The 23,717-nt window shown below is 38.5% G+C and overlaps 1 protein-coding gene and 1 pseudogene across 1 annotated transcript in view; both read left to right on the forward strand.

Moving 5' to 3' along the window:
• Positions 1-19,602, forward strand: part of ATP7A (ATPase copper transporting alpha) — a 159,697-nt gene extending 140,095 nt beyond the window's left edge. The window contains exons 20-23 of the mRNA XM_049643998.1: positions 8,636-8,839; positions 9,390-9,507; positions 11,937-12,039; positions 12,413-19,602. Coding sequence (XP_049499955.1) covers positions 8,636-8,839; positions 9,390-9,507; positions 11,937-12,039; positions 12,413-12,689 — 702 coding nt within the window. The 3' untranslated portion in view covers positions 12,690-19,602. The remainder of the gene's footprint in view (positions 1-8,635; positions 8,840-9,389; positions 9,508-11,936; positions 12,040-12,412) is intronic.
• Positions 19,242-23,315, forward strand: LOC125931329 (chromatin target of PRMT1 protein-like; annotated as a pseudogene).
• Positions 23,316-23,717: the final 402 nt, after the last annotated feature.

The following is a 23,717-nucleotide window of genomic DNA, read 5'->3' on the forward strand; positions in this document are numbered from 1 at the left end:
TGCCCCTCCCCCACTCATGCTGTGTCTGTCTGTCTCTCTCTCAAAAATAAAAAAAAAATAAAAAAAATAAAAAAATTTAATGCAGAAGGATATAAATCAAAAAGTTTAAGTTACCCTTTTCCCAAACTCCCTGTCCAGTCCTACCCCCACTTTTTTTTAAAACTTTTTTTAATGTTTATTTGTTTTTGAGAGAGACAGAGACAGAATGCAAGTGGGTTAGGGGCAGAGAGAGAGGGAGACACAGAATCTGAAGCAGGCTCCAGGCTCTGAGCGGTTAGCACAGAGCCTGACGTGGGGCTCAAACTCACGAGCTGTGAGATCATGACCTGAGCCGAAGTCAGACGTTCAACCAACTGAGCCACCCAGGCAACCCCCTACCCCAACTTTTTCACATGCATGTGTGTTCATATATGAATGTATAGTTCTGGTATTTTCAACATAAATTACATCATTTTTCTACAGATTGTTCATTCAGCACTTTGCGCTTTTTTAAAGTGTTTATTTTTATTTATTTTGAGAGAGAGTGTGTTCGCATGCACAGGGGTGGGGGAGAGGGGCAGAGAGAGAGGGAGACACAGAATCCAAAGCAGGCTTCACTCAGTGAGGAGTCTGACATGGGGCTCGATCTCACGACTGTGAGATCGTGACCTGAGCCGAAATCAAGAGTCAGACGCTTAACGCCACCCAGGTGCCCCAGCACTTTTTTTTTTGGTAACAAAATACATTCCTTGGAGCTTTATCCATATCTGAAAAAACAAAATTATTTTATTCTTTCAAAATTACTACATGGAATCCCATGGTAGGAATGTGTCATAATTTACTTAACCATTCCTCTCATGATGGGTATTTAGGTGATTTTGAAAATTTTGTTGTTACAAACAGGGCAGTAATGTACATCCTTAGATATACATCTTTTTTTTAGGGGGTGGTAGTTTTCACAGTGATTTCATTTTGTATTTATTTTTTTAAATTGTACTGTAGTTCCAGTATAGTTAATATATAGTGTTATATTAGACTCAGGTGTACAACATAGTGATTCAACAGTTGTATACATTACTCAGTGCTAATCATGGTAAGTGTACGCCCCTTCACCTATTTTATCCATCCCCTCACCTAACTCCCCTCTGGTAGACATTAGTTCTCTATAATTAAGAGTCTGGTTTTTGGTTTGTCTCTGTCTTTCCTTGTTCATTTGTTTTGTTTCTTAAATTACACAAATGAGTGAAATCATGTGGTATTGATCTTTCTCTGGATGAATTATTTCACTTAGCATCATACCCTCTAGATCCATCCATGATGTTGCAAATGGCAAGATTTCATTCCTTTTTATGGCTGAGTAATATACCACTGTATGTATGTATGTATGTATGTATGTATGTATGTATGTATGTATATATGTTTGTATATATATATATGTGTGTGTGTGTGTGTGTGTATACACACCACATTTTCTTTATCCATTCATCTATCAATGGACACTGTGCTGCTTCCATATCTTGGCTATTATAAATAATGCTGCAAGAAACATAGCAGTGCATTTATCTTTTTGAATTCGTGTTTTCATATTATTTGTGTAAATACCCAGTAGTGGAATTACTGGATCAAAAGGTAATTCTATTTTTAATTATTTGATGAATCTCCATACTGTCTTCCACAATGGCTGCACCAGTTTGCATTCACCAGCGGTGCATGAGGGTTCCTTTTTCTTCACATCCTTGCCAATATCTGTTGTTTCTTGAGTTTTTTATTTTAGTCATTCTGGAAGGTGTGAGGTAATATCTCATTATGGTTTTGATTTGCATTTCCCTGATGTTGAGTAATGTAGAGCATCTTTTCATGTGTCTATTGGCCATCTGTCTTCTTTGGAGAAATGTCTTTATATGTCTTCTTCCCACTTTTAAATTGGATTATTTGTTTTTTAGGTGTTGAGTTTTATAAGTTCTTTCTATATTTTGATACTAACCCTTTATCATATATGTCCTTTGCAAATATCTTCTCTCATTCCATAGGTTACCTTTTAGTTTTGTTGATTGTTTCCTTTGCTCTGCAGAAGCTTTTTATTTTGATGTTGTCCCAGTAGTTTATTTTTGCTTTTGTTTCCCTTGCCTCCAGAGACATGTCAAGTAAGAAGTTGCTGCAGCAGAGGTCAAAGATGTTGTTGCCTGTTTTCTCCTCTAGGATTTTGGTGGTTTCTTGTGTCACATTTTTGTCTTTCATTCATTTTGAGTTTTATTATGGTGTAAGAAAGTGGTCCACTTTCATTCTTTTGCATGTTGCTGTCTAGTTTTCCCAACACCATTTGTTTAAGAGACTTTTTTCCTTCGGATATTCTTTCCTGTTTTGTCGAAGATTAGTTGACCATATAGTTCTGGGTCCATTTCTGGATTTTCTGTTCTGTCCCATTGATATATGTGTCTGTTTTTGTGCCAGTACCATACTGTTTTTATTACTACATGTTTGTAGTATATCTTGAAGTCTAGGATTGTGATACCTCCAGTTTTGTTCTTTTTTCAAGGTAGCTTTGGGTCTTTGGTGGTTCCATGCAAATTTTAAGATTGTTTGTTCTAGTTCTATGAAAAATGCTGTTGATATTTTGATAGAGATTGCATTAATTCTGTATATTACTTTGGGTAGTATGCACATTTTAACAATATTTGTTCTTCTAATACATGAGTAAGGAATATCTTCTGATTTGTTTATGTCATCTTTGATGTCTTTCATCAGTGTTTTATAGTTTTCAGAGTACAAGTCTTTCACCTCCTTGGTTAAGTTTATTCCTATGTATTTCATTATTTTTGGTGTAATTGTAAATGGTATTATTTTCTTAATTTCTTTTTCTGCTACTTCATAATTAATGTTTAGAAATGCAATGGATTTCTGTGTATTGGTTTTGTATCCTGTGACTTTACTGAATTCCCTTATCAGTTCTAGTAGTTTTTGGGTGGCGTCCTTAGGGCTTTCTATATATAGTATGATTTCATCTGCAAATAGTGAAAGTTTTACTTCTTTCATACCAATTTGGATGTCTTTTAGTTCTTTGTGTTGTTTGCTGTGGCTAGGACTTCTAGTACTATGTTGAATAAATGTGGTGAGAGAGGACATCCTTGTTTTGTTCTTGACCTTAGGAGAAAAGATCTGTTTTTCACCACTGAGGATGATGTTAGCTGTGGGTTTTTCATATATGGCTTTTTTTATGTTGAGATATGTTTCCTCTAAACCTACTTTGTTGAAAGTTTTTATCGTGAATTGATGTTGTACTTTGTTAAATGGTTTTTCTACATCTACTGAAATGATCATATGGTTTTTATCCTTTCTTTTGTTATGTAATGTATCACATTAATTGGTTTATAAATATTGAACCACCCTTGTTGCATCCTGGGAATAAATCCCACTTGGTTTTGGTGAGTAATTTTTTTTAATGTATTGTTGGCTTTGGTTTGCTAATATTTTGTTGAGGACTTTTACATCTGTGTTCATCAGAGAGATTGGCATGTAGTTCTCTTTTATTGTAGTGTCTTTGTCTGATTTTTAAAAAAAATTTTTTTTAACATTCATTTTTGAGACAGAGACAGAGCATGAATGGGGGAGGGTCAGAGAGAGGGAGACACAGCATCTGAAACAGGTTCCAGGCTCTGAGCTATCAGCACAGAGCCCGACACGGGGCTTGAACTCACGGACCGCGAGATCATGACCTGAGCCGAAGTCGGCCGCTTAACCGACTGAGCCACCCAGGTGCCCCTGTCTTTGTCTGATTTTGATATTAGAGTAATGCTGGCCTCATCAAATTCATTTGGAAGTTTTTATTCCTTTTCTATATTTTTGGAACAGTTTTAGAAGAATAGGTATTAACTCTTCTCTAAATGTTTGGTAGAATTCTGTGAAGCCATCTGGCCCTGGACTTTTATTTGTTTGGAGTTTTTTGATCAATTGATTCTATTTTCATTCTTGGTAATCAGTCTTTTCAAATTTTATTTTCTTTCTTACTCAATTTTGGGAGGTTATATGTTTTTAGGAATTTATGCATTTCTTGTGGGTTGTCCAATTTGTTAGCATATAATTTCTCATAACATTCTTTTATAATCCTATGTATTTCTGTGGTGTTTGTTGTTATTTCTCCTCTTTCATTTCTGATTTTGATTATTTGAGTACTATTTTTTAAAATATTCTTTAATCTTATTTGTTTAAGTTTATGTGTGTATGTATGTAGGTAGGTAGGTAGGTAGGTATTGTAGTCTCTACTCCCAACATGGGGACTCGAACTCACAGTCCTGAGATCAAGAGTCACATGCTCTTCTGACTGACTGAGCCAAGTGCCTCGAGTCCTATAGATAGATAGATAGATAGATAGATAGATATTTTGATGCATCTGGCTAAACGTTTATCACTTTTGTTGATCTCTTCAAAGAACTGGCTCCTGGTTTCATTGATTGCTTTTAGTTTGTATTTTACTTATTTCTGCTCTAACGTTATTATATAATTCTTTCTCTGGTTTTGGATTTTGTTTGTTCTTCTTCTAGCTCCTTTTTGTGTAAGGTTTGGTTAATTATTTGAGATTTTTCTTGCTTCTTGAGGTAGACCTGTTTTGGTGTAAACTTCTCTTTTAAAACAGCTTTTGCTGCATCCCAAAGATTTTGGCCATTTTGTTTTCATTTGTCTCCATGTATGTTTTGATTTCCTCTTTGAATTCAGGATATATCCATTCGTTGTTCAGTAGCATGTTATTTAGTCTTTCCAGGTTTTTTCTTGTGGTTGACTTCTAGTTTCAAAGCATTGTGATTGGAACAGATGCGTGGTATGACTTCAGTCTTTTTGAATTTGTTGAGATTTGTTTTGTGGCCGAACATGTGATCTATTCTGGAGAAAATTCTGTGTGCACATGAAAAGAGTGTGTATTCTGCTGTTTTAGGTTGGAATGTTCTGACTATATCTGTTAGATCTGGTCCAATGTGTCCTTTAAAGCCACTATTTCCTTGTTGGTTTTCAGTTTGGATGATCTATCCATTGATGGAAGTGGAGTGGTGAAGTCCCCTTACTAGTATTACTATTAATTACTTCCTTCATGTTTCTTACTAGTTGCTTTATGTATTTTGGTTTTCTCATGTTGGGTGCATAGATATTTACAATTTTTACATCCTGTTAGGTTGTTCCTTTTATGATTATATAGTGCTCTTCTTTGTCTCTTGTTACAATCTTTACTTTAAAGTCTATTTTGTCCTATACAAGTATTGCTACCCTGACTTTGTTTTCACTTCCTTTTGTATGATAAATGTTTTTCCATACCTCACTTTCAATCTGCATGTGTCTTTAGGTCTGAAATGAGTCTTGTAGCACATATATGGGTCTTACTTTTTAATCCATTCACCCAGTGTCTTTTGATTGAAACGTTTAGTCCATTTACATTCGAAGTAATTATTGATAGGTATATACTTGTTACCATTTTGTTACTTGTTTTATGGTTTTTTGCAGTTCTCTCTTCCTTTGTTTTGTTGCTCTTTTCTCTTATGGTTTTCTGGCTTGTTTTAGTGACATACTTGGATTCCTTTCTTTTTAGTTTTTGCATATCTAATACTGATTTTTGATTTGTTATTAACATTAGGTTTGTATATAACATTATATGCATATATCAGTCTGTATTAAGCCGATGGTTGCTTAAGTTTGAATCCAGTTTTTACTCCTCTCCCCTATTTTTTTAGGTATATGGTGCCTTGCTTTACATCCTTTTATTTTGTGAATCCCTTGACAAATTTTTGTAGATATACTTAATTTTACTGCTTTTGTGCTTCCTACTTTTCTTACTCTTACTTATGGTCTTTCCTTTTCACTCAGTGAGTCCACTCTAAGATTTCTTATAAGACTGGGTTAGTGCTAATGAATTACTTTAACTTTTGTTTGTCTGGGGAACTCTATTTCTTCTTCTATTCTGAATAATAGCCTTGCTGGAAAGAGTATTCTTCGTTGCAGGTTTTTTTCCTTTAGCACTTTGATTGTATCATGCCAGTCCCTTCTGGCCTGCAAAATTTCTTCTGAAAAATCTGCTGATAGCCCTTTGGGTTTCCCTTGCATATACCTGTTTTCTCTTACTGCTTTTAAAATTCTCCCTTTATCACCCCCTTTTACCATTTTAAATACTCTGTCTTGTTGTGGGCCTTCTTGGGTCAGTTTTGTTGAGGCTTATCTGTGCCTCCTGGGTCTGAATTTCTCTTTCCTTCTCCAGATTAGGGATGTTTTCAACTATTATTTCTTCAAACAAATTTTCTGCCCTATTTTCTTTCTTCTTCTGGGATCCCTATCATGTGAATGTTATTACTCATGATGGCATTGCTATGTTCCCTTAGTCTATTTTCATTTTTTATTATTTTTTTCTCTATCCTGTTCACCTTGATTGCTTTCCATTACTCTCTTCTTGAGGTCATTGATCTGTTGTTCTGCTTCCTATACTCTCCTGTTTGTTCTCTCTAGTATGTTTTTTAAATTTTTAAAAAATATTTATTTATTCATTTTGAGAGAGACAGAGTCAGCATGAGTAGGGGAGGGGCAGAGAGAGAGAGAGAGAGAGAGAAATGGAATCCCAAGAAGGATCTGCACTGGCACTGGCAGTTGTGGAGCCTGTTGTGGGGCTCGAACTCACAAAACTGTGAGATCATGACCTGAGCCAAAACCAAGTTGGACACTTAACTGACTGAGCCACCCATGTGCCCCTCTAGTATATTTTTAATTTCAGTTACTGAGTTCTCCATCTTCTTTTGCTTCCTTTTTATGTTTCCTATCTCTTTGTTGACAGTCACACTGAAGTTTCCACTGTTTCTCAAGTGCAGTGAGTATCCTTATGCCCATTACTTTAAATTATCTATCAGGCATATTATTTTCATTTCATTTAGCTCTCTTCCTGTGATTTTGTCCTTTTTTTTCATTTTGTGATATATTCCTCTGTCCCCATTTTGTCTAACTCTCTGTGTCTGTTTCTCTGTGTTAGGAAAGTCAGCCATGTCACCTGATCTTGAAAGTAATGGCCTGCAGTGCAGTGTCCCCAGTTCACTAGAACCTGGCACTTAGGGATGTCTCCTATGTGTGTTGTGTGCACCGGATTATTTTGGCTGAGCCACGTTTGCCTTCAGTTCACTTGTCTGCAGTGGCTTTCTTTGCCTGTTGGTGGGCAAGGTTTGGTCCTTGTGGTCTTAGTGGGCCAGTCTGGGGCCACCTTGGGCATGAGTTGAGTCAGACCAGGTTTTTGCCAGAGATGCAGTACCACTGAACTACAGGGTACTCTCCCTGTGTTGTCCCCTGAGAAGCTTTTTTTGGTGAGCGGAGCCTGCCAACTGACCCTATGAGTTGGACTGGTGTGTGTGGTTATCTTCCCCTCTGTCTGGGACTGGAGTCACTGTGTAGTGGTTCTGACCCCCTATTGGGGCTGCTTGCACACTGCCAGGCTTGTGGCACTGCTTTGGATGGGCTCTGGCCAATGGCATATTGGAGGGGGCAGGTGTGCATGAGAAAGTGGGGGCAGGGCCTGGGGTTCCAGAATGGTCTGTGCTGGCCTGCTGTGGGAAGGGACCTGTAGCCGCCAGGGAAAACTTCTGCATCTGGCCAAGTTGGAGGGAGTGGATCTGCAGAAGGGCATAGCGGCAGGGCACACTGATAGCAAGCTACGTGGAGAGAGTTGGCACTGCACTGGTTACCACAGGTGTTTGCATATCTAGGCTGGGGCCAGGGGAGGGAAATGCCGCCTGCTGGTTCTTTTGTTCTTAGAGAAGTCTCCCAAAGATCTCTGCCTCTATAGTACACAAATCTCCTTCCTGTATATCCCAGGCATTTTTTAAACTGCTGCTTCTATGTTGTATCTCAGTGGGGTTGTTTGTTGTGCTGTCTCTTTAAGTGGGAAGACTCGGTTTCCTATTGCCCACTGGCTCTCCAAGAGCTGAACCAGCTGATTTTTAAAATTCCAGGTTTCTAGACCCACTGATTGTAAGAACTTACAAAGCCTGGCCCCCCTGGTTCTCAAAGCTCTATGAGAACCTGCCTTCCCTGTGCAGGCCCCTATGCCCAGGGCACCTGATGTAGGGGGCTGTTCCTCTCTCCCCGCTCCAGACTCACTGCACCCCTCCCTCCCACGGACTGTCCCACGAGTCCACCTGACTCTGGACTGTATCTCCCTCTCCACACCTTCCTCAACATGGCCCTTTCTCTATACCTAACTGTGGCAGTCTGTTCTGTCAGGCCCTATGCTGTTCTCTGGATCAGCCACATCACTGTGGATGACCCAGGTTGCATCTATGGGATGAGGTTAGCCCAGGATCCCCCCACTTTGCCATCTTCCCTGGAAGTCAAACATAAATGTTTTTATACATGTATAAGTATGTCCAGAATATAGCTAGAAGTGGAATTGCTGAATTAAATGATGTGTGCACTTTGATAGATGCTGCCAAATGCCCTCCAAAAACATGATAACTGTTTACACGCTCACCAAGAGTGCATATGAGAGCTGATTTCTCTATATCCTTACTATCACTAGATACTACCAATTTCTGCAATTTGGGACATCTGGTGGGTAGAAACTGATGGCTCACTATTGCTGCATTCTATTTCAGGTACTAGTAATATTTCTTGAAATGAATTGAGTTTATTTTTCCTCATGTAGGTTGGCATTACTAAGGTGTTTGCTGAAGTTCTCCCTTCTCATAAGGTTGCTAAGGTGAAGCAACTTCAGGAGGAGGGGAAACAGGTTGCAATGGTAGGAGATGGAATCAATGACTCTCCAGCTCTGGCAATGGCTAATGTTGGAATTGCCATTGGCACAGGTACAGATGTAGCCATTGAAGCAGCTGATGTGGTTTTAATAAGGGTAAGTCCTGTGGCCTGAACATTGAGGTCTGTGATACTGCTCTACCTGGTCAGGGATAGTGTCATAAAGTATATGGAATAGAACAATTCTTTCTAATTCCTGTGCTCCCAGCCATTGAGACGGAGAATTGAAGATGGGAGTATGAGAAGTCATACTAATTACTTTCAGACTTTCTCAATCCAGCAAAGCAAATGAGAATGACAAGCTTCTAAAGTAAAGAATAAGATTGGGGAATATACTTATAATAAAATTATCTTCAACAAACACTTGCTGAGATTATTTTAAGGGATATAATGCACATAGCATCATACAATGCAAAAAGTGTTTTCTAGACCCCTGAGAAAAAGTCCTGAAAAACATCTTCCAAGGCTGACTGAAATTTTTAGCAATATTTAAGATTTATAGTTAAATTATATATTTAAGATTTATAATATTTAAGATTTATTACCTATCCTAAGGTATACATCATTTGCAAAATCACAGTATCAAATACAAAAGTACTAGTTAAGTTAAAGTCTCTCACTAATATCACAAATATTTCTGTTTTCAGAATGATCTTCTGGATGTAGTGGCAAGTATTGACTTATCAAGGAAGACAGTCAAGAGGATTCGGATAAATTTTGTTTTCGCTCTAATTTATAATCTAGTTGGAATTCCCATAGCTGCTGGTATGTGACTATTATCTAGTATTGCTTTTCCTCTGAAGTCATTAGAGACCTGTCATATTGGAAGCTTCAGTCTTATTACTAGTTTCGAGCTCAGTTTTTTCCTTTTCAAATTTTTATTTAAAATTCTAGTTAGTTAACCTACAGTGCAGTATTGGTTTTAGGAATAGAATTCAGTGATTCATCATGTACATACAATACCCAGTGTTGAGCTCAATTTTTATATGTAACCTCCTGGTATAGTGAGAGGTAATATTAACGTCAATAATGATAATTTCAAGCAATGTTCATCACAGCCTAAAATGTAAAAGCATTCTGACAGATTTATTTTAATTTACTTTATTTTCCCCTCCCAACTTTATATTTAAAAAATTTCAAAGGAGCACTTGGGTGGCTCAGTCAGTTAAGTGTCTGACTCTTGGTTTTGGCTCAGGTCATGATCTCATGGTATGTGAGATTGAGCCCTGTGTTGGGCTCTGCTTTGACAGCATGGAGCCTGCTTGGGATTCTCTCTCTCCTTCTCTCTCTGCCCCTCACACACGCTGCCTTGCTCTCTAAATACATAAACATTAAAATTTTTTTTGAAAAAGATTTAAAAGGTATATATAAGAAGGAAAAAAGATACAATGAAAACCTGTATAGTCTTCATTTAAATTCACCAGTTAATAATACTTTATTTACTACATTGCTTCATCTCTTTCTCCATATGCTCTCTCATATTTGTATTTATTTATATTTATACTTATACTGTATTTATTTACTTATTTTTTGCTGGATAACAAATTTACTTTTAATCTCACTACTCAAACACAACTACTGTTAGCATTTTAGTGTCTTTCCTTCCAGTCTTTTTTACTTTGCATCAGTTTTGTGTCTTGTTACATAGGTATAATTATAGCATACAGAGAATTTTTTGCTCCTCACTTAACATTCTAATAGCCAACACATTTTGTTTTGTTTTTTTAAGTTTGGGTACCAGGAGAGAGAGAGAGAGAGAGAGAGAGAGAGAGAGAGAGATTGATTAAAGGAATATGACCAAGGAAAAGTAATTTAGAATTTTTAAGTAAACACTGGATAATGTCTTGTACTTAGGGACTTGGTAGGAGTTAGTAATAACAGAAGAGAAGTAGTTACCACTTTCTTCTTGTTCTCTCTGGTTTGAGAGCCAAAGAAGGACATGAAATGATGGAAGAACAATTATAAAGCTGTTTATAAACAGGGACACACAAATGCTGTTTATAAACAGGGGCACAGGGGTGCCTGGGTGGCTCAGTCAGTTAAGCAACCAACTGCAGCTCAGGTCATGATCTCACAGTCCGTGAGTTCAAGCCCCGTGTCAGGCTCAGTGCTGACAGCTCAGAGCCTGGAGCCTGCTTCGGATTCTGTGTCTCCCTCTCTCTCTCCTGCTCATGCTCTGTCTCTGTCTCAAAAATAAGTAAAAATATTTTAAAAAATTAAAAAAAAAATAAACAGGGTCACAAAAAGTAAAAGAACAGTCCATAGAGATTAATTCATGGAACAAATGATTTTTAAAATTATGCAAGTAATATATGATGACTGTAGAAAAAGTAGAAAAATATAGATAAACACATAAAAAGTTAAAAGTACAATAAGTCTATCTTATCCTTATCATATAAACAAATGTTAAAATGTCTATCCAAACCAAGTGTGGTGTGGCGCCTGAGTGACTCGGTTAAGTGTCAGATTCTTTTTTTTTTTTAATTTTTTTTTCAACGTTTTTTATTTATTTTTGGGACAGAGAGAGACAGAGCATGAACGGGGGAGGGGCAGAGAGAGAGGGAGACACAGAATCGGAAACAGGCTCCAGGCTCTGAGCCATCAGCCCAGAGCCTGACGCGGGGCTCGAACTCAGGGACCATGAGATCGAGACCTGGCTGAAGTCGGACACTTAACCGACTGCGCCACCCAGGCGCCCCAAGTGTCAGATTCTTGATCTCAGCTCAGTCTTGATCTCAGGGTTGTGAGTTCAGTCCCCACATTGGGCTCCATGCTGGGTGTGGAGCCTACTGAAAACAAACAAACAAAAGGAAACAAAACAAGTGTGGATGAGTTTGTAGAACATGAACTCATAAATGATTGGTGGGATTGTGATCTGGTACAGCCACTTTGGAGAACAACTGAGGAATATCCCCCTAAAATTGAGGATGTGCCCATGTTATAATCCAACAGTTTCACATATAGGTATGTACCTCAGAGAAATTCTCAAGCACATGCACAGGTAGACATGTACAAGAATGTTCACAGAAATACCCTGTTAGTGAAAAATTGGCAGTGACATAAATCTCCACCAACAGAAGGATAAAGTGCTGAATAAATATCAAACAAGGAAATGATTTGTATATATGTATTAGAAACACATTAGTAATCTGTTTAGTACTGACTGCTCTAACTAATCCAAACTTATTTCTTAGGAGTTTTTATGCCCATTGGTTTGGTTTTGCAGCCCTGGATGGGATCTGCTGCAATGGCTGCTTCATCTGTTTCAGTAGTACTTTCTTCTCTCTTCCTTAAACTGTAAGTATGATGGCTTGCTCATGTTTGTATTTTATGTTCATTTTATCATCCACAGTCAGTTCTTGGTAGGTCTTATTCTTGTATGATAGGCCAAGACTATTCTTAATAATAAATGTTAGCTATATAATTATCTTATGTAGTCTTTACCTAGCAAGCATAAGCACTGAGTGGGGTAAAATGTAGTACATTGGCTCTGAGAAGTAGAATTTCTGATCATGTGACCCCATACATATTTTTTTTTTGAGCCACTTTCCTAGCAGGGACTCCCTTTGTAGATCTTCGTACCAGGCAAATATATTTTCATTTTTGAACATAAAAAGTGTCTAGTTCACATTTGGTTATTTCAAACTAGTGTCCTTTTGCATGTGTTCAGTTATAGAAAACCAACTTATGAGAATTATGAACTGCATGCCCGAAGCCACATGGGACAGAAAAGGCCTTCGGAAATCAGCGTTCATGTTGGAATAGATGACACCTCAAGAAATTCTCCTAAACTGGGTTTGCTGGACCGGATTGTTAATTACAGCAGAGCCTCCATAAATTCACTACTGTCTGATAAACGGTCCCTAAACAGCATTGGTACCAGTGAACCTGACAAGCATTCACTTCTGGTGGGAGACTGCAGGGAAGATGATGACACCACATTGTAACAGGCCACAGAGAGTGCTACTAGCCGATGTTGTTATGCACTGACACAGCATTAGTGATGTTACCTTAACTTTTCAAAATATTGTGGAAGGATTTTATATTGGTCTCATGCCCTGATGTTAAGGATTCTATTTGCATTGCATTTGTCTAATGGCAAAAATATATTTTTTCAGAGTGTTAGCTCTGAACCTAGCTTTATTTAAAATGAATCTCCAGCCCTTTTTGTTTTCACTAGTAACAGGTAACAAGCCCTACAGTAACAGTAACAGTAACAGTAACAGTAACAAGCCCTACAATTGAAGATTACTGAATTGCTGCTAAAGTGATAATTTTTTTTTATTTGACCAAAAAGAAAAGGCTCAAGAAAAAGGATAATTTAAAAGTTTCAAGATCTGAGAGCATGATCTTGAGGACATTCTTGAGTTCTCATCCCTGTCAGGTTGGGATAATCTGACAATGGCTTTTAAAACACTGTAAAGCATCTGGGTTTAGAAGGAAAACAGTTAGAAACTGTTTAAAAATAGATGTGCCTTATTTATTACAGGCTTTCTTCCCCCTTATTCTCCTTGCATCTTTGTCTTTGCAGTTGCCCTAGTTTGTTTTTTTGTTGTTCTTTCAGCTGAGCTAAGTGTAGGTGATTGATTGATAAAAATAACTGACAACTTTTCCAATATCTTTTTCCTTTATCTTATAGCCCAAAAAGACCATAAGGATCCATAGGGTCCCTTGCTTCCTATCCTTTCCATTGTTGTAAAAAAATAGATCAGATTCTTCATTCAGTGACTCTCTAGCTCTGTACAGGCTTTTAATTCACTCCTGACGAGTTCCACTCTAAATTGTTCTTAGTCTATCAGCCTCAGTCCAGAAGCCTAAAATGTTGAGCCTCTTCTACAATTAACTTTTTAAAAGATTAACACTACCATCTTTGACATATACGGGTCATGTGAAATTACCTAGATTCACTAAATTTGTCCTTTTTTGGGAGAGAATACAAGATGGTAGCTGGTATATATAATTTAATAGATTTTAAATATATTTTAGTATTTTAGATGACCTCTCAAAATGACTTTAAAATAATGCTATTACACAAAGCTGCATTTACCAAAAAAACATAATAAATTTGTAATATAGAAATGAGAATTTCCCTAGGTTGTGATACCTTTTAGCCAAGTCTATACTTTTCTCTAGTTTAAAACATTTGCACTTGCTAGTAAGTGTGGTTTGCAAATTCAGGGGCTGTTTTCAGTGCCATACACATTTAGAAATTCCACTTTGAGTGCCTAGGACTTAATACACTGATCAGAGATCTAGTACTTGTATCACTATTTAAATTCCTCATTTATTGCAAGATGGATTTCAGATGCAGATTATGGAAGTGAAAATAAATAAATAAGTTCCTAATACTTTGTTCCCATTGCCATACGTAAAGCTGTTGGAACAATGCCTAGCACATGAGATTTGTATTCAGTAAATGTTATTTCTTTTCTCCCCTTGAGGTCAGTAATAAATAATTAATAATAATTTTCTTAGGGCAGAATCTAAAATCAGGTGGGATAGGGGAATGGGTTTCTTCCTCTCCTACTTCCTTTCTCTCTTCTCCTTTCATACACACACAAAAAGTTTATAACATTATTCCACCCTGTCTTTTCAGATTTGGAAAAAATCTCATTTTTATCTCAACTATCTTTCTTTTTCTTTTCAAATTTTTATTTAAATTCCAGTTAGGTAACAACAATGCAATATTGGTTTCAGGAGTAGAATTCAGTGATTCATCCTTTAAATGCAACACCCAGTTATCTCAAGTATCTTAAAGAGAGAATTGAAACTATTGAGAAAGGTGCTATTAATCTAGAAAGGCAAACCCATTTTAATGAAATATGAATGAGTTTGTATATCTAGACTCTTTTTTAGACCAATGCCTATGCCATCTTCCATGCTTCCACTTTGAATTTTAATATTTGTTTTTTATTTTATTCTAGTGGTCTGTGATACCACAATTTGTTTCTTCTAGAAGAAACAGCCAATATGATAAATGTAAAATAGACTTTTGGAAAAAGAAGCACCTTTCTCTCTTTCTCCCTTATTCTTTTCTGTGTCTCTGAAACACTGGAACATAGACAGTTACTACTTTTATTATTATGTGTGTTTTTGAGTTGTCCTTTTGTCCCCCGCTTACCAAAGGACCCACATGACCTAGGACAGCAAGAAGAGCAACCTATAGTCTGGGAAAAATCAAGAATTTAATTTCACCTCTTACTATCAGAACAGAAAACATGTTGTTTAGAAAGAATCCTGTTTTAAGTGTCTGTAGTATCTTTGAATTCCCTACCATAAGTCTCTTTTGTAATCCTGAACTCCTATTAGCTTCATAGAGCAGCTGTATTCACAGGAGAGATGATCTAGGGACAGGATCAAAAACATTGCTTTCAGTTAGTAACTAGCTTTAAGTAACCAGTTACTTGTGAGAACAAATGTTATAAATGTAGATGTGTGTATGTGTTTCTCTGTTTATATACACACATACATATGTATGCACATATTTACCATATAGAGGAAAATGGATTTATATTTGAATTTGATGTTTGAATATTTGAAATTCCTTATATGTTGTTCCTTTATCACTCTTCTGTATTCACTCAGCACCCATGCCCTCAGTCTGAAGATAACAAGGATGTTTTGATATCCAGTGCTGGTTCTGATTCAACTATGGGGCACCTTTTATCTTAAATATCCAAAGATGCCTTTTGAATTTCAAAGGTTAAAAACACAGCTAGAATATTTAATGTTATAGTCTAAAGAAGTATGGTGGTCAGTGGTGAAAATAGAAATGATATTTTTCCTAGTTTAGTATCAGCATTTTAGAGTGTTAAATTTGATGCCTTGTGAACAAAAAATTTTATACTGTGCTTTAACTTTTTAAAAGCTTGTTTTTTCAGATGCATTCTTTGTTCAGAATGCTTAAAATAGCACTGTAGACAGGATGTTTCCAAAAATTTAAGTGTGCGTATCTTTTATGTACACAGCTTAAAATCAAGAATACATGTTTTTTGAGAATTTTTCTCCATTACTTGTGAATCTTGCTTTAAAATTATTTTTTCCTGATATTTATTTTACTCTATTTTGTTACTTTCTTTGGGTGAGGCATCTGGTTATTGGTTATTTTAATAAGAATAAAAACATTCCTGCAATCACTCCCTTTGGATTTTTGGTTTATTTCTTTTCTATATTTAAAATATTTAATCAAATATAAACAATATAGATTCATGCCAAATCATTAGCTGTTTTTAGACTGTTTCTGTAGTCCCTCTGAAAATTTATCTGGTATGAATAACCAGATAAAGCACAAAAGCATGAACTCTTGTTCTTCAGTTAAAGAGCTTCTATAATAGCATTGATAATAGATGCCTTTTGTAGCCAAAACCAGGCGTCTCAACCTTATGTTTTCAGTTAAATGTTTAACTGAACATTGTTAAACATTGTTTGGTACCCAAAACAGCAGTGGACAGTGTTGTGCAATAATCATCTGTCATCAAGATATTCAGTAGTTTGTTTTTCCATAAGCATGTAATTGATCATATTTCTGCCAAGGATGTGCCTTCAAATTTGTAATTATAGTATTGTAGAAAAATGTCTTTTTGTCAGTGTCTCTTTTGTTAAACCATCCAATCTTCTGCCAGCAGTTCCAAACTACCCTGTGTTTTTACTTAATTTTTTGACTCTTAATCAGTGATGGGGCAGGATTGGAGGCAAGACTACCCATTTGCTAAGAGAGGGAGGGAAGAAAAGTCTGTTTTCCTTTAGTGCCATTCCACCTGCTGTATCATTTCATGAGGATGAAAAACAAAGGAATGTAATTGTCCTCATTTCCTTTGTAGTCGTTAATACATTCTTGATAGATCGTCTACCCCAGATGAGCTTAATAGAGGCAAGAGGTTTCCTTGCATTTGGGTGGCCCTATACAGTGTTTGAGGATCCTACCCAAAATATATTCCCATACCAAACACTTTTGTGGGTTAAGGAAAGAGTTTTAAACTTATTGTAAGGAAAAACTCCTTTTTATTTCTCTCCCCCAATCTTGAGAGTATTCAGTTTGGTGAGATAAGATTGGAAATAGAAACATAAGATTAAAATCTCTGAACTGTCCCCTTAGCTGGTTGGCCTTCCTCTTCTATTGGTGTCTTAACACTAACCTTCAAGAAGGATGTGTAGTTATAGCAACATCAGAGGTGAGGTCTCAAAACTTTTCAGATAATAAAGCAAAGCAAAATACCAGAAAACCTTCCTGTTGGGGAATGCTTGTTATGTTAAGGCATTAAAGGCCCTCCTAAAATTCAGAGACAAGAGGGGTAGAGCTGTATCTGTCACAAATTTTACCTAAGGACAGCGAACCTTACTTGCTTAATAGCTTCCTCTTCGTAGATGTGACCACTACTTGTGGAGATGAATTACAAGTGAGGGATGAAAGGCAAGACGCAAGGACAAAGTTTAAGTGAAGATGCTGCTATAAATAGGATCTCATACAATTTAAGAAATCTGAGAGCCCTTTACAGTCTCCTCTCTAGAAAAATTTGAAATAGGCTGTGTAGTCTTTCACATAATGTACCTATTGCCCTCAAGTGGCCCCCAGCTTTTCATTGTTAGCACCCTGCCCCACGCTCTCAGACCTGTTGATAAACTGAAGGGCTGTCATTACTTCAACATTACTTGCTTCATTCACCTCACCCAATCAAAACTTTTTATTTCTTCATCGCAGTGTTTATCACCAAGTAATAGGGGAAAAACCGAGATTAAATCCATCCGTCCTGAAATGCCAATGACCTTTAAATATGGCCAGAAGTATTTGCAATTATTTGGAAAGAATATTTTTAATCCAAATAACTTAATTGAAAAACATCTGGCTTTGTGGAAGAGGTTGTTTTGGGGAAAGTAGATAGACCCCAGGATCAACTTTCCTCAGCTCTTCTTGCTTCTTGCAGCTTTTTACCTTACACTTTTCCATCCACCATTTATTTAACATCACATCCCCATTGTGATGGGAAGAACACTGAATTTGGAGCCCACAGGACCTATTTGCAAAATCCCAGTTCTGCCACTTACCACCTGGGTGACTGTTAGTTTCCTCTTGTTGCTGTAACAAATTACAGCAAACTTGGTGTCTTTTTTAAAAATGTTTTAGATAACATTTACTCATTTTTGAGAGAGAGAGACAGAGTGCGAGCAGGTGAGGGCAGAGAGAGGGAGACAGAATCCAAAGCAGGCTCCAGGCTCTGAGCTGTCAGAGCCCGACACAGGGCTCGAACTCACGAACCATGAGACCATGACCTGAGCCGAAGTTGGCCACTCAACTGACTGAGCCACCCAGGCACCCCTAAAGTAATCTGATTTTCTCAGAAGTAATCACTTGGAGTCAGGAAATGTAATCATTTGAGACTAAGAAGAAAAGTTAAGGTACTTAAAAGCAGTTTCTATCTCCAAGAGCTCTATTTATCGAGTGTCTTTAACCAATGATTTTAAGTTGATGTTAGACCACTAAAAGATTTACTTGATGTTTATTTTTGCCTTTTCTGAAGCATATATGCTTCTCCTTATCTCTTAGGGTATGATACACTGATTCTCCACATTTACATGTTACTCAGTGAACAAATACATAAGAAAGTATGATACACTCCTATAATTTATACCAGTGTAGTATTTCCATGGGCTTTGAAGGTGCTGTAGTCCTTCCTTATATTTGCCCTTAAAATGAACCCTCAGGTTCCCCCAAGGTTTTGGCTTTATTTGTCTGTCTTTGAAACTACATTTTCTTTTGTTGCCGTCATATCTGCTTATGTTGTGTTTTTTATACCTTCCACCTCTCTAAAAGTCATTACCTGAGCCTTTGTTATCACTTTTGACTGTGCTGCATTTAGCTACATTTCTAAGTTTCTGATTCTTGCAAGTTTGTGGAAGCAAAGGATTCTTTAACCCGCATCAGCCTTGACCTAAGTGTACCACTTTAGGGGGGCCTGGATAGCTCTGTTGGTTAAGCATATAATCTTGATTTCAGCTCAGTTCATGCTCTCATGGTTCATGAGTTCGAGCCCTGTGTTAGGCTCTGCACGGGGATTCTCTGTCTCCCTCTGTCTGTGTCCCTCCCCTGCTTGCTCTCTCTCTCAAAAAAAAAAAAAATTAAAAAAAAATAAGTGTACCACTTTACTTAAAGTTCATGATCTGGAGCTCCTGGTCTAGCAAGCTATGAAAATGCCAATAAATGTTTTAAAATAAAGCTTATATTTATTTTTTAATGTTTTTTTTTTGAAGTTTATTTATTTTGAAAGAGAGAGAGCAGGTGGGGAGGAGCAGAGAGACAGGCAGAGAGATAATTCCAAGCAGGTTGTGCAACGTCAGTGCAGAGCCTGATGCGGGGCTCGAACTCATGAACCCATGAGGTCAGGACCTGAGCTGAAGCCAAGAGTCAGAGCGTAACTGATTGAGCCACCCAGGTGCTCCTGAAGCTTTTATTTAAACATCTATTTTGTTCAACCTTGAAGTTTTACTAATAAGCTAAAGAACAAATGGCCAATGCCAATGAATATTTGGGCTTCGATGTAGCAATGACAGCAGGTAGCCAGTGCCAGAAACAGAAGACTGGCCCAGCAGATGGAGAATAGCCCCTCTGCGCAGGCAGCATTAAAACTTAAGCAGAGGGGCGCCTGGGTGACTCAGTCTGCTAAGCGTCCAACTTCAGCTCAGGTCATGATCTTGCAGTTCATGAGTTTGAGCCCCTTGTCGGGCTCTGTGCTGACAGCTCAGAGCCTGGAGCCTGCTTTGGATTCTGTGTCTCTCTCTGTCTCTGCCCCTCTTCCCCTCATGTGCTCTCGCTCTCTTTCCTCTCTCAAAAATAAATGAACATTAAAAAAGTTAAAAAAAAAAAAACTTAAGCAGAAGACCTTAAACCAGCATCTGGATAAAAGTAATATCCAGGCATGGTTAGGTCGACATATAGGGGCCTTGGCCAGGGGAGGAATTGGAGAACAAAGCCTGCCCATAACCCAGAGAGGCATACCCAGAGGAGGACTATGTGGGGGACTTGCCACAGAACCCTGCTTAGTGGGAGGGTGGGGGATGTCGCTCTGAGGTTAAAACCTGCTCCAGGTGGGTGAGCTGTAGCTCCCCAAATGGGTTTAAGAAGATGTGGTGTTCGAGGTCGTGGAAGTCCTGGGAGAGGAGGCCTAGGGCATGGAGCTATGGGTCATGGTGAAATTGGTTATAGAGGTCAGGGTATGATGGGTTGGGGAAGAGGGAGCTTTGAATGCTGAGGTGGAGGCTGTGGGCCAGGGAGAGGTACCCTCACTCACCCTGTACTGACCTGGGAGCAGCTGGACAACCAGTGGGATACATACATGTTGAAAATGAAAGGACACCTGGATGCCAAGTTGGATGCCTACATGGCACAAAAAGATCCCAAAACCAATGACTGAAACCTGCCCACCCTCCTGGGAGAGACTCTTGTTCAAAAGTCACCACATGTGTAAGTAACTTTGAGATAACAGATGGAGAAGAAACCTGATTGATGATAGAAGGACTTACTACAATAGGCTATGGACTTACTTTCTCCAATTTGTGCCTTTAGGGTGTTCCTTTTACTTTTTTGATACTGTGTTGTATGAAACCATTTTTTGCTCTGACTTAGGTTTTCTTGTGTTTGGTTTTTTTTCCCTCATTGCTCTGACTTTTCTTTGAATGTGAATGTGGTATCCTTTTGGCTAGGACACCCTCTTCCCATCTCTGCCTGCCTTCACCTGTCATATGCTTTGATGTTCTAACATTTCCTGTCTTCATTTCTGTGTCCCCATGAAAATGCCCCAGAAGGAGCCGATCAGTGTTCTTTCTTAATGGCTAGGTTTCTGAGAAACGGTTCTGTTCTACATCATCTTTAATAACCTCTTAGAAATGTTTAGAAAATCTGGAGCTCAAAAATGAATTCTCCACATTGGTATTTTAGTGTAGTAAATTGGGAGCACTGACATAGCTGCAGGGCCACATAACAAGTTATATGAGGTAGTACCTCTGATTTGATTAAAGCTACTTCCGTGTACATTGACACCATGTAATGATTGTGCTGGTTCGGGAATGTACATGTTCTACCCTGGAATGAGATGTATAAACTTTCCTCTTGGCTTTGTATCATGTCCAGAGAGTTACTGTTGAGATGGCTTACACCTACACTAGAGAGTAAATAGCCATTTGGTTTGGCAGATGCTTCAGAAGAGAAGGGGATAGAATGTTGGCAGGTATCTGATGGGAGTGGTCAGAAGATACCCATGCTGAAATGCTGTTATCCTTATGTTTATTCAAAACCAATCTTGGGATTCTCCATTCATTGGCTTTGTTTGACCCTCTTTTTATTTCCCTTGAGGTTTAATTAAGTTCAACCATACTCTGTCAACTGTTCAGTTTTCAGTGGAATCTTGTATTTCTGGTTCATTATAATAAGAAATCATTCTCAAAACAACAACAAACCCCATACTTTGACCCTGTTCTTTAAAGACCATGTGGTGACACCTTCACTGTCTGTGAATTTTGTGGGAGAGAAGTCAAGACTTGGCCATCTGCTTTGCCCATCCCTGTTACTAGGAGAAGTTATCACAGTACCATAAGCAAATCAATCCTAAATCTGTTTCTCCTTCCTCCCTACCTCCTCCCTCCAGGTATTTCTCCAGTAGCACTGACTGGGAAATTGGATGGCTTCATGTCAGACTCAGAAGAAATGGGAGATAGTTGTGAATTGATTTAAGAAAAGAATCTGAAAAAAATATAATTCCTTTTTTAATTGTAGGGAGATGATAAAGTACATAAAAGTAAATGTTACTTCCTTGTAGAATTATATTTCATTGGTTTAGGCTGTGTTTGGTTGGAGGAGCTTGTGTAAATCAGAATGTCCAGATCAGCATTATGGTATATTTGCTCACAAAAATAGCACTTAATGGCACCATGAATTTATCCCATAAATTACTTGTATGATGAGATAGAGTATGTCTTTGATCTTGTCCTTCTTGCTGCTCAGTTGGGAGAACTGATCACAAATGGTTACTGGAAAGAAATATGTAAAGAAGCCATCTCTGAATAGCAAGGAAGTGGAGGATGTCTTGCTGTTTTAGGAGTGGTGTCAATTGGTGTGACATTTCATTTAAAATTTTTTTGTGGTTTTCTAAATTGTCCCAGTTAAAAAGTTTTTCACAAAGGTATAGGCCTCAGAACATATGCAGTGTTCAGAAGAGCTGGCAGTGGCTTGAGCAAGACAGATCCAGGATCTCAAGGAGGAGGAGACACTAGTCCAACCCACCAGCAGAATTAGTTTGGATCAAGAGAAACCACTCAGGTGCCTAAGTGAACAGATATACCATCACAGCTCTGTTCTTTATTGGACGGGTGACCTTGGACTACTTATTTAATTATTCAGTGTCTTGGGTGCCTGGGTGGCACAGTCAGTTAAGCATCTGACTCTTGGTTTCGGCTCAGATCATAAACTCACAGTCATCAGATGGAGCCCCATGTCGGGCTCCATACTGTGCATGGAGCCTGCTTAAGACTCTCTCTCCCCAGGAGGAGTTAAGATGGCAGAGAAACAGGGGGACCTGGGGCTTTCCTCATCTTTTAAACACAGCTGTATTGAGGTCAGATTACTTGGAACACCCAGGAAATTGATCTATGGAGTGACAGATCTCCACAGTTGGAGGGAGACAGCTTGGCAGGTGTGAGGTGCATGGTTGTGAATTGGGGGAGAGAAAAATGGCTGCACTGTGGAGGGGAGGGAACTCTTTCCATGGAGAGACAAAAGGGAGACAGAGAGGGGTTGAGATCGTGTGGCATTGAGTTAGCACAAGAGGAAAACCTTTCTGGACCACGGACTGGGGAGAGAGAAGTACTGAGTGTACCAGTTCTTTTTTTGCAAACAGCTTTTGGAGCTCGGACTCTGAGGTTTTGGAAGTGCATAACTTTTTCTGGAGTGGAGCTCTTCTGTGCACTCCTGGGGAGGAGGGAGCTGGCCCCAGAATGCATAATGTGGTTTAGCAATCTTCAGTGTGCACTGAGACAGAACAGTCCCCTTCCTTGAGTACTTGTGGAAGAGGGTTTATTGCCTCCCCAAGGACAAAAGACCCTGAAGGTGCCAGCCAAAGGCCTTTCATCAGCAGGGTGAAGTTCTACTCTAGAGGAGGGCAGTGGATCATGCAGTGCCAGGCCCTTTTAAGACTTTGGGTTTTGAGTCCCAGCTGTGGGCCAAAGAAAAACCACAAGAGAGTTTGGTGCAGGGCGAGCTGACTTCCCTTGCTATTCTATGGGGGCTTCTTGACAGCAGGGGTTGAGATCCCCATTCTGGGGATAAGAGATTGGGGTGGCTCCTTTCCCCTCCCTCCACACCAACAGTGTAGGACTTCAGAGTGCAACACAGCAGCCCCCAGTGGAGGTGGGACCTGCTTGCAACAAATTCTGCCCCACCATGCCTGGCAGCTGCTTATTTACTGGGCCAAGACTGATTCTGAGCCAACACAGCTGGCCTCTCTTCCATGAGGCCAGCACGGTCACCACCACCTAGGCACCAACAGACAAGTCTTTTTTTCTAACTCCTGCTTCTTTTTTCTTTTGGAATCAAGCTCATAGTTCCTTATTATTATTTATTTTTTATTTCCTTTTCTCTTTTTTGGGGATCAGACTTTTTTATTACTTTCTTTTTCCTTCTTTATTCTATTCTTCTGCTCCCCCCCATTTTCCTTTGTTTATCTTTGAAATCATATTTATAGTTTTTGATTCTCTGTTTGGTTTCCTTTGTTCTCTTTATTTATCTACTTTATTAGTATCAGGCTCCCCCTTTTTTTCCCCAGAGTTACATCAACAAAATAAATCAAATCACACCTAGTCAAAAGTCCAAACACTACACCACTGCAAGCAAAGAGGAGCTCTAGAGGACTGACCAGCGGGAAAGAGAAGCCACACACAACAGTAGAATGCATACAACATTCACCAGAGACGCTTCCTGAAGTGCCAAGCCC

Source organism: Panthera uncia, chromosome X (assembly GCF_023721935.1).
Source record: "Panthera uncia isolate 11264 chromosome X, Puncia_PCG_1.0, whole genome shotgun sequence".
Taxonomy (NCBI): Eukaryota; Metazoa; Chordata; class Mammalia; order Carnivora; family Felidae; genus Panthera; species Panthera uncia.